The sequence below is a fragment of the Copadichromis virginalis genome, linkage group LG17 (genome assembly GCF_057382275.1).
Source record: "Copadichromis virginalis isolate Kocher_CV1m ecotype Utaka linkage group LG17, C_Virginalis_male_GT1.1, whole genome shotgun sequence".
Lineage (NCBI taxonomy): Eukaryota > Metazoa > Chordata > Actinopteri > Cichliformes > Cichlidae > Copadichromis > Copadichromis virginalis.
In genome coordinates, this window is record NC_140634.1 from 31,154,034 (window position 1) to 31,168,917 (window position 14,884).

At 42.0% G+C, this 14,884-nt stretch overlaps 1 protein-coding gene across 1 annotated transcript in view; it reads right to left on the reverse strand.

The window, feature by feature from the left end:
- Positions 1 to 236: 236 nt before the first annotated feature.
- Positions 237 to 14,884, reverse strand: part of LOC146689702 (uncharacterized) — a 41,102-nt gene continuing 26,454 nt past the window's right edge. The window contains exons 5-9 of the mRNA XM_085436462.1: positions 14,295 to 14,432; positions 13,045 to 13,187; positions 6,171 to 6,341; positions 5,903 to 6,011; positions 237 to 4,342 (exon numbers count right to left, since the gene is read on the reverse strand). Coding sequence (XP_085292588.1) covers positions 2,516 to 4,342; positions 5,903 to 6,011; positions 6,171 to 6,341; positions 13,045 to 13,187; positions 14,295 to 14,432 — 2,388 coding nt within the window. The 3' untranslated portion in view covers positions 237 to 2,515. The remainder of the gene's footprint in view (positions 4,343 to 5,902; positions 6,012 to 6,170; positions 6,342 to 13,044; positions 13,188 to 14,294; positions 14,433 to 14,884) is intronic.

Here is a 14,884-nt window from a genome sequence, read left to right on the forward strand (position 1 = left end):
ACACTCATTTAAAAGCTAAATTACAGATTCATAATATTTCACTCAAAACTGAAGAACAAATGGCTGTTAGTGAAATCATCCACACAGAAAGACATTAACTGTTAAAAATTCTTCAATACTGTCGGCGCACACCTGACGATTAAAGCGGCAACCTTTAATGGATCGACTCCCACCTGCACTAAAGTCTTGCAAGAGTGTCATGCACGGTGGAGAAAACACAACCAGACCAACGAGAATCAAGTCAAACATTGAACCTTTTATTAGCTAGGCTCATATTTAAAGTAGAAACCACACTACAAGTATTTCTTTCCCCTTTACAAAACTCATTATGTACACTACAGTGCTGACAGTTAAAAAGAACAGAAAACAAACAAACAAAGAAAAACTGGAGATAAATGAACTCTGTGAAAACAATTCTAGCCCCTGAAGACTTTTTGTTTTCAGCCATAACTTTTTTGTCACATTTCTACAAAAAAATAGAGAAGTTCCTGTCGTGTTTCTGTAACATCCAAAAGCCAAAAAGCGTATAAAGAGCGGCATAGCGCCTCACAACTGTTATCAAGTGCTTAATTATCACCTCGCTCTCCCCCAGAGCCATACAGTGAAGAGTTCTCACTGTGAACGTTGAGGCAAACTGACGACAAAAAGCTAAGGCGTTATCTGTCATTTTCCAAAATTTTTCAGGCTTGTGGTGAAACGAATCATTAAGGAAAAGAAACCCAAAAAACCTTCTGAACACTGCTGAACCCTCCGACCTCAGATGTTTGGAGAGCTTCCAGCGGCTTTAGACACCAATTTAAGGCTTTGCTCTGATTTTCCAGTTAAAACTAAGACCCCTTCACTGTATGTCTCTGGACCATCTAGTATTTCACAGTTAAGGACAGGCACTGGGGAAATGTGGGCTACATTAGCAATATCGATAGTAAAAAACAAAAAAGACAAAACAAAATCAAGACACCAACAAAGATACACAACTCTGTGACATGCACCGAGACAGACGAGTTTGACTCTCATGATCAGATATTTGGAGAAACATATATTCTTCATAGGCGCTGCTAAAAATTCCACATAAAATAATTTACTGTACTTTTAAACACTTCAGTCTGTGGTTCATAAATAAAACATTTCATAGACTCCACACTGTAGAGAAAGCAGACTTCAGGTAAATAGATAAATAGTGCTTTGGAAACGAGCTCTTGACAGCGTACCGTCTGTTTTCGAAGTGTAAATAAAAAAAATAAATAAAAAGTGAGCCTGAATGCACTGAAGTTACAGTCTTGGAAGAACCTGAAATTGCCCTGTGGATAATCTAATGGAATCTGCAAGTCTCGACTCAAAGTTTCCACAATAATACCAACTGCATTTTCACACGCACTAAAACTGCTGTGATGAGTCACGTTTGGGATGTCTTGGCTATGCTGCATCTGTATGATATTGCTCTTTGAATCCTAGCTCACAGTGAGCTGTCATCGTAGCTGCTTGTTAATAAAACACAGATCCGGTTAAGGGGATAAAAATCGAGGTTCAGGATGTGCCCTGAATGCGTTTTCCTGAGACTTCTGGAGGCCCTGGGTCGAGTTTGTTCACAAAACTTGTTCTCAAAATTAAGAAACCCTGGCACACATCCAGGAGACGGGCGAAAAACAAAAAGAAAAGCAGCAAAATTACACAAAGAGCCCACTGTGGCGTTAAGGGCAGCCAGCACAGGACAACCTCAGTACTTTGAAAAATGTGACTCTTAGTGGCCTGACTGAATGCAGTTCTACTGCATGCTGGAGCTCAGATAATGTTGAGTAGCATTAAAAAACTACAGCAACATTATAGCATTATAGCTCTAAATACAATATTAGGGAAAAGTACTGTGATAGACTGTATAGTGCAGTACAGTAATGAAGTGTAGGAACATTAAATCAATACACCAGCGGTGATCCATCATTATTTCAGAAACAGTCTTGGGCACGGAGAACATACGAGAAAAAAAAAGCCACAAAAATGGAAGCATTAGCTGCAAGTTTCACAAAAAGGCCACACTTACAACCTTTATTCTATATTTATATAAATATCTGACACAAGTCTGGAGAAATCTTCACTTCCTACATCTGACAGGCTCACAGATAATCTGATGTTTGAAAGGACTTATGCTCACTTCACTTAAAAACAAAACAAAAAAAACTGAGCCAGACAGCAGTTTGGCAGACGACAGGGCTCATTTGAGCCTGAATAATCTCTCCTTCAGAGTTCAGATGGCTAAAGGCCAAAGCTACCTGTAAATGAAAGGAATTCTCCATCACACTTTTTAACCTGTGCACGACCAAAGCATCTGTACAATCTAAGCCAGTTCAGTCCAGAGGTCTGGGTTATATCGAGTCCAACGCTGCTTGATAAACTATGATACTGTGTCTGCTTTCTCCCTCTTTAGTTATTTATTTTACATTGTTTTACAACAGCACAACCAAAATGAAACCTTATACGTATACAGTCATTTAAAAAGAGTTTCATTACGTACAAAAAACTACTATAAAATCTGCTTCGGCTCCTCTTCGTGGTTTGGGGGTGGGGGGAAAACAGCAGGGCGAGGTTGAGGTGGTGGGTGAGGAGGAAGAGGGGGGGGAGGGGGGTGTGGGGAGGAGGATGGCGGTGGAGGAGGAGGTGGGTAAGGGAAAGACTGTGACAGGGAGAGCTGAACCTGCATGGATGCTGAGGTCTGGTATTGCGGTTGTAGGGGGTAAGCACCCGGCGGCTGCGAGAGGAAAGGCTGAGGGGGGAGGAAGGGGTGGGAGGTGAAGCCGGGATGCTGGGTGGGGAAGAAGGTTTTGGCGAACTGGTGTGGATGGGAAAGGTGAGGGGAGAGAGACTGGGTGTTAGTGAGGGGAGAGCTTAGAGGAGGGGAGGCCATTAGTGGGGGCTGGAAGTACGGCTGGGACTGTGTGGTGATATTTGGTTGGTGATGCAGGTGAAGCGGGCTCAGGTGGACCGAATGTGGCGGTGCTTTCTGGGTGAGAAAAGAGTTTAGCGTTTGAGGCTGTGTGGGAAGGGAAGGACTGGAGAGGGTGTTTTGGGGGAGCCCTGGAGGTCTGTGAGGGATGTGGGAATGCGGCAGGAGAGGGGAGAAAGAGAGGGGAAGCATCTGAGGGAGGGGAGGAGGTGGGAGATGCTGGGGTGTGTATTGCTGCATGTAGTTTCCTTGCCTCGAGGCGTCCTGTGGTGGATGTACTGGCAAATCCACGGATGTCCTGGAGTCTGAGTCTAAAGTGTGAGTCTGTGCCTCTGGGCGTGTTTGTGTCCGCATGTCGATCCCTGTGTAAGTCCATGTGTTGATTTCGGAGGGGTGTGTTTTTACATCCACAGTGGGCGACCCCTGTGACCACCCCTGTGTCTGTGTGTCTGTGACCGGGAGCGAGTCTTTGTCCTTCGGTTGATCTGACTCCGAGGAAGGAAGAGGCTGAGAAGAAGGAGGAAGTGTGGAGAGAAGAGATTCCACTGCAGGCTTGAGACTAGTCAGGGATGAAGAGGAAGCTGGCAGAGGGGAAGATGTGGACACCACAGCAGAGGAGGAGGAAGAAGAAGAGGTAGAAGATGGATGGGAAGCTGCAAAAGTCGAATGCAAGCTTGCGACAGGTGAAGGTGAAAACGCTGACGAGGTGGAAGACTTTGGGGATGATTTCGGAGAAGCTGAAGAGGAGGAACTTCTACTGGAAGACGTTGTTCTGCTGTCTAAGAGATGGTGGTGGTGGTGATGAGGTTTAGATAATATTTTGGGTTCTGTGTCCCGATCAAGAGGAAGGAAAGCAGGAGGGGACATAGTGCGAGGTGGAGGAGATTTATTCTTGCAGGCAGGGGCTGGAGATTCTGCCTTCACCTTTGCAGGAGGTGAATCCTGCCGTTTAGGCCCTCTTTCTTCAGCTGCCCTCTCCATCACCTCCTGTTTGTCTGAGTGTGCTGAGAGAGCAGGCTGGGACGGGGGAGGTGGATGCTGAAGGCAATCACTGTCCTCCTCCTTTCTGCCAGTTGGCAATGTCCTGCTTTCTGCCACCTCAACCTCAACATCCTCATCCTTTATCCTCTTCTTCTCATCCTCCTTTTCCCCCTCAAAAACCGATTCAGTCTCTTCCACTTTCAGCTCAACCTTCTCCTTCTGCTCCTCCTCCCCCCCTTCTCCCTTGTGGTACTGCAGGAGGCGGACATGCCATGCCAGGCTGCAGACAGCAGAAACTGTCTTGAACTGGTGGACCACATTGCGGGGGATGAAGTAGATGTCATCGTGGCACAGGCGGATGCGAGCATAACGAATGCCTTCCCGCCGCAGCTGGTTTAGTTTGGCGTCGTCCACCCACTGCACACACTGTACAGAGAGAGGGCGGGAAGACGGTTAAAAACGGAGGAGAGGAAGAAAATAGATGTCATAATACCATGAGAATAAGAATTTGAGCAGCAGAGGGCCATGCTGACTTAGATAAAGTAAACAAAAGGACATGCATCGCAAAACTGATTGAAAACACATTTACACGTCAGAATGAAAGTATTACTAACATTAGAAAACAAATTTATTTAAATTCTTTATTAAGATTTAAATTAGCCTACATCCTTCCAGTTGTCTGATATGCACTGCTTCACAGGACACTGAGAAAACCGGCTGCATGAAGTTAAAAGGCAGCAGCCTCTTGCTAACAATTCGAGAGTTGTTTTGGTTTCCTTTAAGGATGCCGAGCTGCATTGAAATGGTCTGCAGGCTTGTTCCAATCCCCGGGGGGGACATTTTGCTGACGCACGATTCAAAACTCACAGATTAAATAAATTCAAAATAGAATTCCTTTGCATAACGAGTCAGAACAGCAGCAGCAAGACAAAATCTTGTTCTCTGAAGTTGCTTTTGATCTCCTTGAGTGCAGGTTGTACTTATGCAGTCTGCACAAGGGGAGCTGGAGTCTCTTTATCTCAAAAAGGAAAAGAAGCTACACAGACTGCAAAATCAAAGCTGGCAGAAAGGACTAGAGGAACTTTAATGTGTTTTTTTAAATAATTTGTATTTTTGTCATTTTTTAAAAATAGGTAAAAAAAAAAAAAAAAAAAAGAGCAGTGTGTTTGTTGTTTTTGGTGAAGTTAGATTGTTTTGGCAGTAATTCATTAACTATACTGCTCAAATATTTATTTCACTTTAAATAAACATTTATCTTATGGGGGATTTTTCTGAAATTTAAATAAAATTCACATGATACATAAATAAATATGAAAAAACAGTTGGTGATCACAGAGGACGTCTGGCAGGGACCTGGATCGAGACTAGTGATATTTAACATTTAATTCTTCCTCCACGGAAAGATGTCTGCGGGTGCAGATGGACACAACAAGAAGCCTGGTTATTAATCACTTGGTGTGAGTTTCCTTCATTGATTTTGAAAAAAACAAATACCAGCAGCCAAAAAACAATCTGCATTTACAAGCAGCTAACTGTGAGGTGCAAAAGATCAGCATGGAAACAAACTAATCGAAAACTTCAAATGGCATCTGTGAACAGACTGACTATTAAAGCTTGTTGCTCGTTACTCGTTACTTAATAATCTACGTAACAAGGATTGCTAAGCAGATTAACCCGGAGAAATAAACTAAACTACATAAGCAAAAAATAAATACAGAAGAACTATAACTATAATTATTTACTATAGTAACACTTGTCTTTTCTTGTCTTAAGACAAACCTCTAGCTGAGGTTAAAATTGTCCACCGGGTGGCAGCATCCATCATCAGGTTTACACTCAGTTGATATTTTGGTAACACTTTATCCAATATGAGTTATTATAAAGGTCAATTTACTGGGAGTAATAGGAGTGAGTGAGCACAGGTGTGTGTGTGTGTGTGTGTGTGTGTGTGTGTGTGTGTGTGTGTGTGTGTGTGTAATGTAACACCTGAGACAGCGGGGGTTCATGTAAGTCCAACTGCAGCCTCTGAACTACATAAGGGAAATCACCAGCGTGGAAACACACAACATCTTTGGTTACACGAGGAGGCTCCAAGCTGAAAACGAGCAAGGGGGGAGGGAAGAGAGAAGGATTATATGATATCCGTCAGTGACTAAGCTGTGTAAATACAGAGCGTGTGTCACTTCCACACAGACGGCTGCTTACCAAACTGTCTGACATTTACAGCGTGCGCTACTGTCGCTTCAACGCCTACCTTTCTACGGAGCATACGGCCTTCAGCACCCCCACGGCCGCCGTGGTTTGGCGCTCGAAACCCTGTCCGATGTGATCGGCGTGGGCTCGCGTCCGATCCTCGAACAGCATCTCTCTGGGCTCGCTGGTCCTGGGCAGGGACTGAAGCAGGTTCTTCACCTCATTTGCGGAGCTAAGAGAAAAAGCAGAGTGAAAAAGTAGAAAAACACAGCGTGCCCACACAGTTTGTGTTTCTCACCCGTCTGCTTCCCTGCTGTCTAAATAAAGAAGGAAATGACTAAAGGTGAGTGGGATGCTCACTCTCCTAGGCTCTTTCTTTCCCGTCTGCTTTATAACAGCACAAAGAGACCTGCTGCTGTTGCTGTTGTATTATCAGCATCAGCTAAGACAGAGACAGAAGCATCTACAATAACAAATCAATCAGCCATAGGGATACACAGAGCGATACTGCCTTTAAATGATTTGTAAATAAGATGGATTTTACCACAATCAGCAACCAGTATTTATCTCGTCTAGTCTAAATTTTAAATGTTCAAATCCTGCCTGTCAAAGCGTTTACAACATATAATAAAGTAATAAAGACTGCTTTGTTTTTGGCTTTAAGGGGAAATAAATACAACAAAAATAATGAAATAAATAGATAAACGATTCAAACATTGACATTGAACCACAATTTTGCAATTGCCGCCTCTGTAACAGCCAGCGCTGATGTCATGTTATACTTTGTTCCTTATTAGTTGGCAAAGCTATGACTTGGCCTAGATGCTTGCAGGTCAAATTTAAGACCTTTTTAATAACACTTAGAACAAAATTTTACACCAAGCTTCACATCAGAAGTGAAAAATATGTTCTCTCCAAGTAAACACATTAATGTCAGTTCAAACAATTGTTATTCGTGAGCCATTTGTCATGAAAGTCACATCTTCCCTTTTCTAATGAGCACGCTGGCTAACAAAGCCGTCATCATAGTCGTCCCCAGTGTTTCCATCAGTGTGTGCAAGACGGGCAGCAGGCCAGGCCTAAGCACTAGGGGGAATTTTTGTTTATTTTGGTTTGCATTTATTTTCTGGGGAAAATCTTTAATTGGCATCAGCACAAACTGTCCGTACACATATAAAAATATTCTGAAAGCTTTAGGTGAACAGGTGATCAATTACATTATGCTATCTAATTCTTTAGAGACCAAATAAATACATAAATAAATAAATAAAAGTGAAATATTTAAGATCCAATCAAATTTAAGATATTTTAAGGACCCATAGACATCTTGTCTTTACTTTTCCCTCATCTTATCCAGTGTAGCTGGATCTAATCTAAAAATCCTTATCCTTGATCCACATGCTGGAATTTTTGTCATAAATGAAAAGGTCATTTGTGTACGAGTATGGACACTTTTGCACTCGGCTTATTATTTTTCATATTGTTTCCTGTTAGAGATTTGTTTGTTTTTCAATTGAACTATACAGGTTACAGGTCACATTAAATGTGGGACACATTTTGAAATGATTTATTGTAGTCTCATTTTTAATAATCACAAAAATCTGGCATTTTAACAGGGTTGTCTACACTTTTCACATCCACTGTATACCTCAACTATTAAGCCAGAACGTGGAAACTTCACAGCCTGAGGGTAAGCCGATGTAAACTTAACGAACAAGCAGGCATGTTTGTTTTAAAAAGACTTACAAGAACAAACAGATCCCTAAAAACTGCGCGTTATTTAATGAAAGTGTCAGCGCTCACAGTTAAGTAGTCGATACGTTTAATGTTTGATAGAAGCAGGATGAAAAAGGCGTGTTTCAGCCTGTGGCTTCAGTGAGAGTTTCTGAAACATTTGTGGGTGTAACCCTCATCAAAGCACCATTCATGCTCAGTCTGGTTTCCACACCACACAGAATTTACCCATGTATTAATAACTCCTCCACTTTGATACATAACACACATATTAACAGTATAAAATACTGCAGATAATTTACATATTTGAGGTCATTTTATAAATGTAAGAATTTATTGCACTTCTCTGATTCACATGCAAGATGTAGTATGAACCAAAAGATGAAAGATAAAACAACAAACCCACAATGCGTCTACACAATTACTGCAGGCCTTCAACAGATATGTCAGATTTTCTAGCTCCGGATGCCCCCCCCCCACTCCCAAATCTAATCATTTTATTCAATTCAGTTTTATTTATATAGCGCCAGATCACAACAATAGTTGCCTCATGGTGCTTTATGGTTCCGTGTTTGCTGCCGGCATAATGCGTGTTTACAAATAAGTGTGAAAAATTGTAGATCTACAACATTCTCTCGCATTTTAAAAAAAAAAAAGAGAGAGAGAAAAAGCCCAAAAAACACAAGCTGCGTTTCAAGCAGTGTAACGGCAAAAGCTAGACGATGTACACATACGAAGTCTGCGCTTGGCTTCATGTGTGCAGACTGAAGAACTGTGAAGGAAAAGCATAGGAATGAGCCGTGCTGCCAAACAATAGAAGTACTGCAGTCAGCTCACTGCTGGATCAGTGACTCACACTGGAGCTGCAGTCAAATTCAAACAAGAGTATAAACACAAGCACAGAGTTTGCGAGAGAGTCCTTCGAGAGAGTAACACACACACACACACACACACACACAGACAAGCTTCGAAACTACCCGTGCTGAATGCTGAATTGTGCGTTCATTCATTCAGAGATAAGAAGAGAGAGGCATGAGCTGGTGGAAGAGGAAGAAAGAAGCAGGGGAAAATAGTGCAGAGAGTGGATGGGGGTAGATGAAAAACACACACACACACACACACACACACACACACAGAGCTCAGTGTGTCTGAGCTGACTGCAGGCTGACAGTAATAAATGTAAAACCAGGAAAGCTGGTAAGTGAAACTGTGAAAAGGGAGAGCGTAAAGGGAAGAGTGCTGAATGTGCACATCTTTGAAGCCTACCATCCGCTGCAAATCTTTAACTACATGTGAGGTCGTGTTATTCTCCCACCGTGTCTGCTGGTAGTGTGCACCAAAATGTCAGGAGAGATTCCTGCGCCTTTATTGCCAGTTAAAGCAGGACTGAGGGGTAGATGAGTAGAAGAGGGCGCAAGGAGATAATAGGGCTGGTGGGATAAAGAAGGAGGGAGGTGGGGAGTATGTGGATATAAAGGGAGAAAGCAATGGAGGAAAGCAATGCTCTCTGAACATACAAAAGCTGTTTTTTGTGTGTGTTAATTATATTGATTTTTGGCCAGGTTCTGCATTTAAAACTCAATTTAGCCCCAAAGTAATATGTGCCAAATGAAATTCATCAACAAAAGCACACAAATGTTGTTAATGGTTGTGTAACTCTATTCCGTAATATTTTGAAAAATGTAGATAATACCAGAATATATGATATATTAATAATTGGGATACCATTAGGGCTGAACGATATATCGCATTTGCGATAATATCGCGACATGATCAAGTGCAATTTTCTAACCGCAAAGGCTGCGATTATACTCTGGACATGTCCAAATTCATGGGCTGCATCCTCCTGAGGCCGCATTTGTAGACCGATTACGTCACAGCGACGCGCCGAAGGCTGTCCAAATTACTACCATATCCCAGAATTCATAGCGCGGCCCAGCCAAACTCCAGTTTCCAGCAATGGCGGCCGCTACTAAGTTTTAAAATTACTCATACTAATCTTTCTGGGTCACAAAATAAACTTTTAACATATTTTCAGGCGAGAAAGTAGCTGTGTAAACATCAAATATCTGCTCGGTTTATCAAGATATCCCATATTTGCAAAAGTGCTTCGACGTTTTCAGAGGCGTCTGCTACCCACCAGCTCGACAGCTAGCCGGGAGCTCGAGGGTTACTGATGCGGCCGAGAACGGCACAACTGCCGGCACATCATTTTCAGATCACCGCGGAGTTTCGCTGCTCGGGTTAAACGTAATATATAAGTCACTTAGACAACCTAAAAATGTTATTGTTGGGCTTTTTTCAGTGTTTTGTTTGTTCGTGAGTAAATCGGTTTGGCTGAGATTAAAGTTATTAGATTAGATAAAATAAAACTTTATTAATCCCCCGGGTGGGTTCCTCCTTGGTTTTCACACAGCTGACTAAACGTCAAACAGAAAACTTATTAAACAGAAGTATGAGACAGTCGAGAATTTACACCAGTGTCTGGTTATATTTTAGATAGCAAGAAGCAGACGGCCGAGTTTATTAAACTCCACCGAGACAGCGGTGACGCTAATCAGAAGGCTAGACCGTCCAATTTCGTTTGTGTGTGTGTTTATACAATTGCTATTATGTTTGCACTTTATGTGTAATGTTACTGACTGCAGAGATCAGTAAGATGTGTGTATTTTTTATTTATTAGTTTTATTTATTTTATATTATTTTTTAATTGAATGACTGTCTAGTAGTTCACAGATGTCGAAAAACTGAGTGTGGTAAAGCCACAGATTTTTTTTATGTATATTTCTGCAATCTGCACATTGTACTGACTTTCATTTTAATGTTTACACCAGGGTTCCTTGTCAGCACTTTATGCTCAGATGTTTGTAAGCTAAAAATAAACTATTGTGTATGTTCAAATATACTGTTGTGATTGAAGAAGTTAAATAAAAATGTCAGTCATCAATTCATGCATCACCTCATGTCATCATAACAGCGGTCTGTCTTCCAGGAAAGAACAGTTTAAAATTAATGTAATATAGTATTGGCCATACTATATGATGTATTGCTTGTCTTTGTTTAATAATACAGAAGACAAAGACCTTAAAAAATAATCGCATATCGCATCGCAATCGCAATATTGGGGCAAAAAAATCGCAATTAGATTATTTTCCATAATCGTTCAGCCCTAGATACCATGTTTGAAAACTGATCATTTGTTATATTCTCTAGTGGTTTATTTATTTGGAGCATTTTAAGCCTTTATTTGACAGGAAAGTGAAGGGAAATGAAGGGACTGGTGGGTTGCCTTGTCAACCAGGTGAGGTTGACAAAGCAAAACCGATCAGGAACATGTATACAAAATCTAATAAAATATGAAAAAACAAAGGTAAAAGTTAATCTGGAGTAAAATGCAATTAAAAAAAAACTAATAAAACAATTTCAACTACACAACAAAAGCACAAATACAGATCAAAATGCAGTAAATGTGGTACTAAATGTAGTAAAAACAGCTCAGTAAATATCAGTGTAAGTATAGTAGACAGTGCAGAGCACATAAAGTGTGAAGTGCTTGAAATAAAAGGTTAATGTCACGTTAACATCCTTTTTTCTTTCAGAAGCGTTCCACGTCTGTCTCTTCGTTGCTAAGCTTTGCGGGTTTGATCAGCTCACGCTGGCTGTCACGCTCACATCACATTCTTCGTCAATCCTCTGTCTTTCTTCAAAATGGTGCTGGCCCCGGCTGCTGCTGCCGCTTCTACTATGCAATTACAGTAAATCTGTGTGAGCGTGGCGCCCTTTCACCAAGAGCTGAAATATTTTGGTTTATTTTCATCATCTGACCACTATAATCAAGCTGAATTCTCAGACTGAGAGTCTCAGCGCTGTCAGAAAGGCACAACAGTTTGACCTTTCCACTGAAACTACTGAGAAATAAAAAGCAGCGCCGCAAAGAGACGCTGCTCATGCGCCAGCAGCCTTCCTCCAAACAGCGCAAGGCCAAACTGCAGCCAAGGACTCGCTGCAAACATCACGTCCTCCTCTCCTCCTCACTACTTCTCCATATTTCTTTTGACATGCTTTCTTTTTTGATGTCTCTTTTCTTATTCACACACTGACAGACATGAAAAACACCTGAGCTCCTGAGAACAGCAGCATGTGAAGTCCTCAATAAATCAACTTCAAGCAGAAAACAGAAGTCAAGAAGAAGCGGAAAACAGACTGTAATAGAAACTATCTGTGGAGGTAGCAAGGACAGAGAAATGAGGCCGGAGCTGCAAGGCGGGTGAAAGATTGAGAAATTTCCTACATGCAAGTCTGGTTTTATTTTTTATTTCCGTTAACTGAAAGGTTTCATTTGCCCCCCTCCAACATGTACTTTTAGTTTTACTAACTTTGGTCTAAACCCAGTGGACCATGAAAAGACAAAACACATTAATGTGTACCATAATATAGGAAATTTGGTGCAATGCAAACACAAATCGAAAAGCAGGCACACTTAACCTAATAATTAAAAATAGGACATCTCCTATGAACTAAAGGACTAAAGCTGCTAATAAAAGTGTGCTTAGTTGAAATCGGCGTGAAATCACAGACTTCTTCCAATAAAGAATCATCATCTTATCAACTGACTCATCTCTTAAGCTAAAAATCAACCAACCAACCGATGCCACCACTAATGACCTGAGACATGAGAGAGAAATAAATGAAGCGAGGCAGGAATGTGTGTGATGTGCATTGTCCCACGTTTGGCTGGCTGCCATGTGAAGTGGTGTCTGATGTAACGATGATCTCATCCTAGCGGTGAGCCACATACCGCTCCCATTCACACACACACACACACACACACACACGTTCTCTCTCATGGTCTCGCTCGCAGACATCATGCATTATGAGGCAGAGGCCGTGTTTGAGCAGCAGCGGCACAGGCAAGCAGAGAGGAGGGTAATCGTCTCATCTGGAGCAGCTCGGCTTCAACAAAGCTGCACGCTGCTTCAGATTGGAACGCTTTTTTAGCCTATAATCAGTCCTCATGGGCAGAACGGAGGGTACAGAGGCAAGCTGGCTCAATAAGTTACACAAACACACACCACCGAGGCTTGTAAACAACATTCATAAAGAGCGAAATCCCTCCTAATTCCATCTGTCTCACTGAACTGGAAACGTGAGTTGGCCTTATTTGTGCGCATCTGCAGTCTGCCGTTCACCGTTGGACTCACCGTTTTCTTTTAAAAGGAGACTTTGGTATATCAGCTACAGGTATCATCTGCTCTCCTGGTCTGACCCACATTATAGGACCGTCGTCGCTCTCTGTGGGACTCATCAGCCTCAGACTGGAAAACGTTCCCCATGGAAGAGTCCTCTGGAGCCAGACAGACAAGGAGGAAAAGAAGGAGGAGGGAAAGTGAAGACACAAGGGAATAAAAATCAAAGCATCGCCTTTTTAGTCGGCAACCAATTCATCAAGTGTTTTATTTAGCTCGTGTGCAAAAACTGCTCCCCTGGCAAAACTTGTCACTGGCACCCAGGATGATTCGGAGGGTGCTGAATCTGAGCCAAAGCCGTTCATAGACAGGAAACGCCAGAGGATGTGCGTCTTTTGATATTCAGCGTGCGACGCCACTCCTCCGCAGCGCGAGCAGGAGATTTGAAGTCTCAACATAGAACAGCAAACAGAAGACGAGCCTGTCACTCATGCATTTAAGGGACAGCAGTGAGTAAACGCAGCGTTTCGTGGTCTGCTCCTGCAGACAGAAACAACTTCCTGGACTAAAACAGGGAGCTGCGTCAATCGCTTGACATGCCTCTCATTTGCCAGCCACTGCTGAGAGTCTTAGGTGTTTTGTCTTGCAGTATTCTCCATCTGCTCGGTTTGGTGTTTCCAAATGATCAGCGGTGCAAATGCGTCAAAATAGTCTAGTTATTGAATGCAATATGAGACCATACATGTGGTACTAGGAAGTAAATAAGTAGAGTAAATAAATCCTACTTTAGAGTTCAGGGATGACACTATGTCAGCCAGCTGAACATCGTCACACAACAGCTTGACTAAGCGTGCACAATTTTACTAGAACAGATGATGTTTTCTTGGAACAAATAGTAGCACATTATGAAAATGAATGCTTTTAGAGCATGAGGCAATGAGCGATTAATAAGGATGTCTCAAGAGGATACTAAGGATGAGTATCTGGGCCGACCCAGCAAAGTTTTAATGGCTCTCTTCTGGCTAAAACAAAGAAGATTAAAATCCAGTTCCTAAAGTATTATTATTTTCTGTCGGCTACTTTTTTCTAAAAGGCATTTCACTGCATTCAGTTCAGGTCGGAGACAAACATTTTGCGGACTCACTTCCATATCCAGTTCAAGCTCAAATCTTATCTGTTTGTTTGAATCCTTCTGTCATGTTTTCCATTCAGTCATTCTGTCTTTGTCAGGATTACTGCCACGCTGCTGTCCCACCCAGACTCACCTTGAGGAAAGGTGACTCTTCCAGCATGCTGAGGAATTCTGGGAAATAATTGCCGACCTCCTCGTCCACAGCTCCCACCAGGCTAATCTGTCTCATGGCCCCAGCTCTGTATGTGCCATGACTGTAGGTTTTCTTCACCTGCAGCGGGAATATAACAAACACACGCACATACTCTGTGTTATGGTGAAGTGAGGTTGATTCCTGCTGCATAATTAATCATAAAGTGGGAGTTCAGTGTTTAGCTAGAAGCATGCAAACGCTAATATTTAACATTCTCTTTCGTGTTGTGCACAGACACAGAGGTATTATAACGATAATCGAATTTTAAAACAAGTTTCCCTGGCAAACTGTAAATCACAGCTTTATTATTTCTCATCCAAAGGAGTGCAGTTCAAACAAACCATTTTCAATGTGATACACACCCACTGTTTATCATTTCACTCTCAAATCCAACTCAGAAGAAAACACATTCTCTCACTCTAACAATAAACATATCATGCAAAGTGATAAATGGAAACTAATAGTCAATAATCATCATCTGGGAAAGTTGTAGCACCTTCAACAAGCTCATTAAAGACCTCCCACTGTTG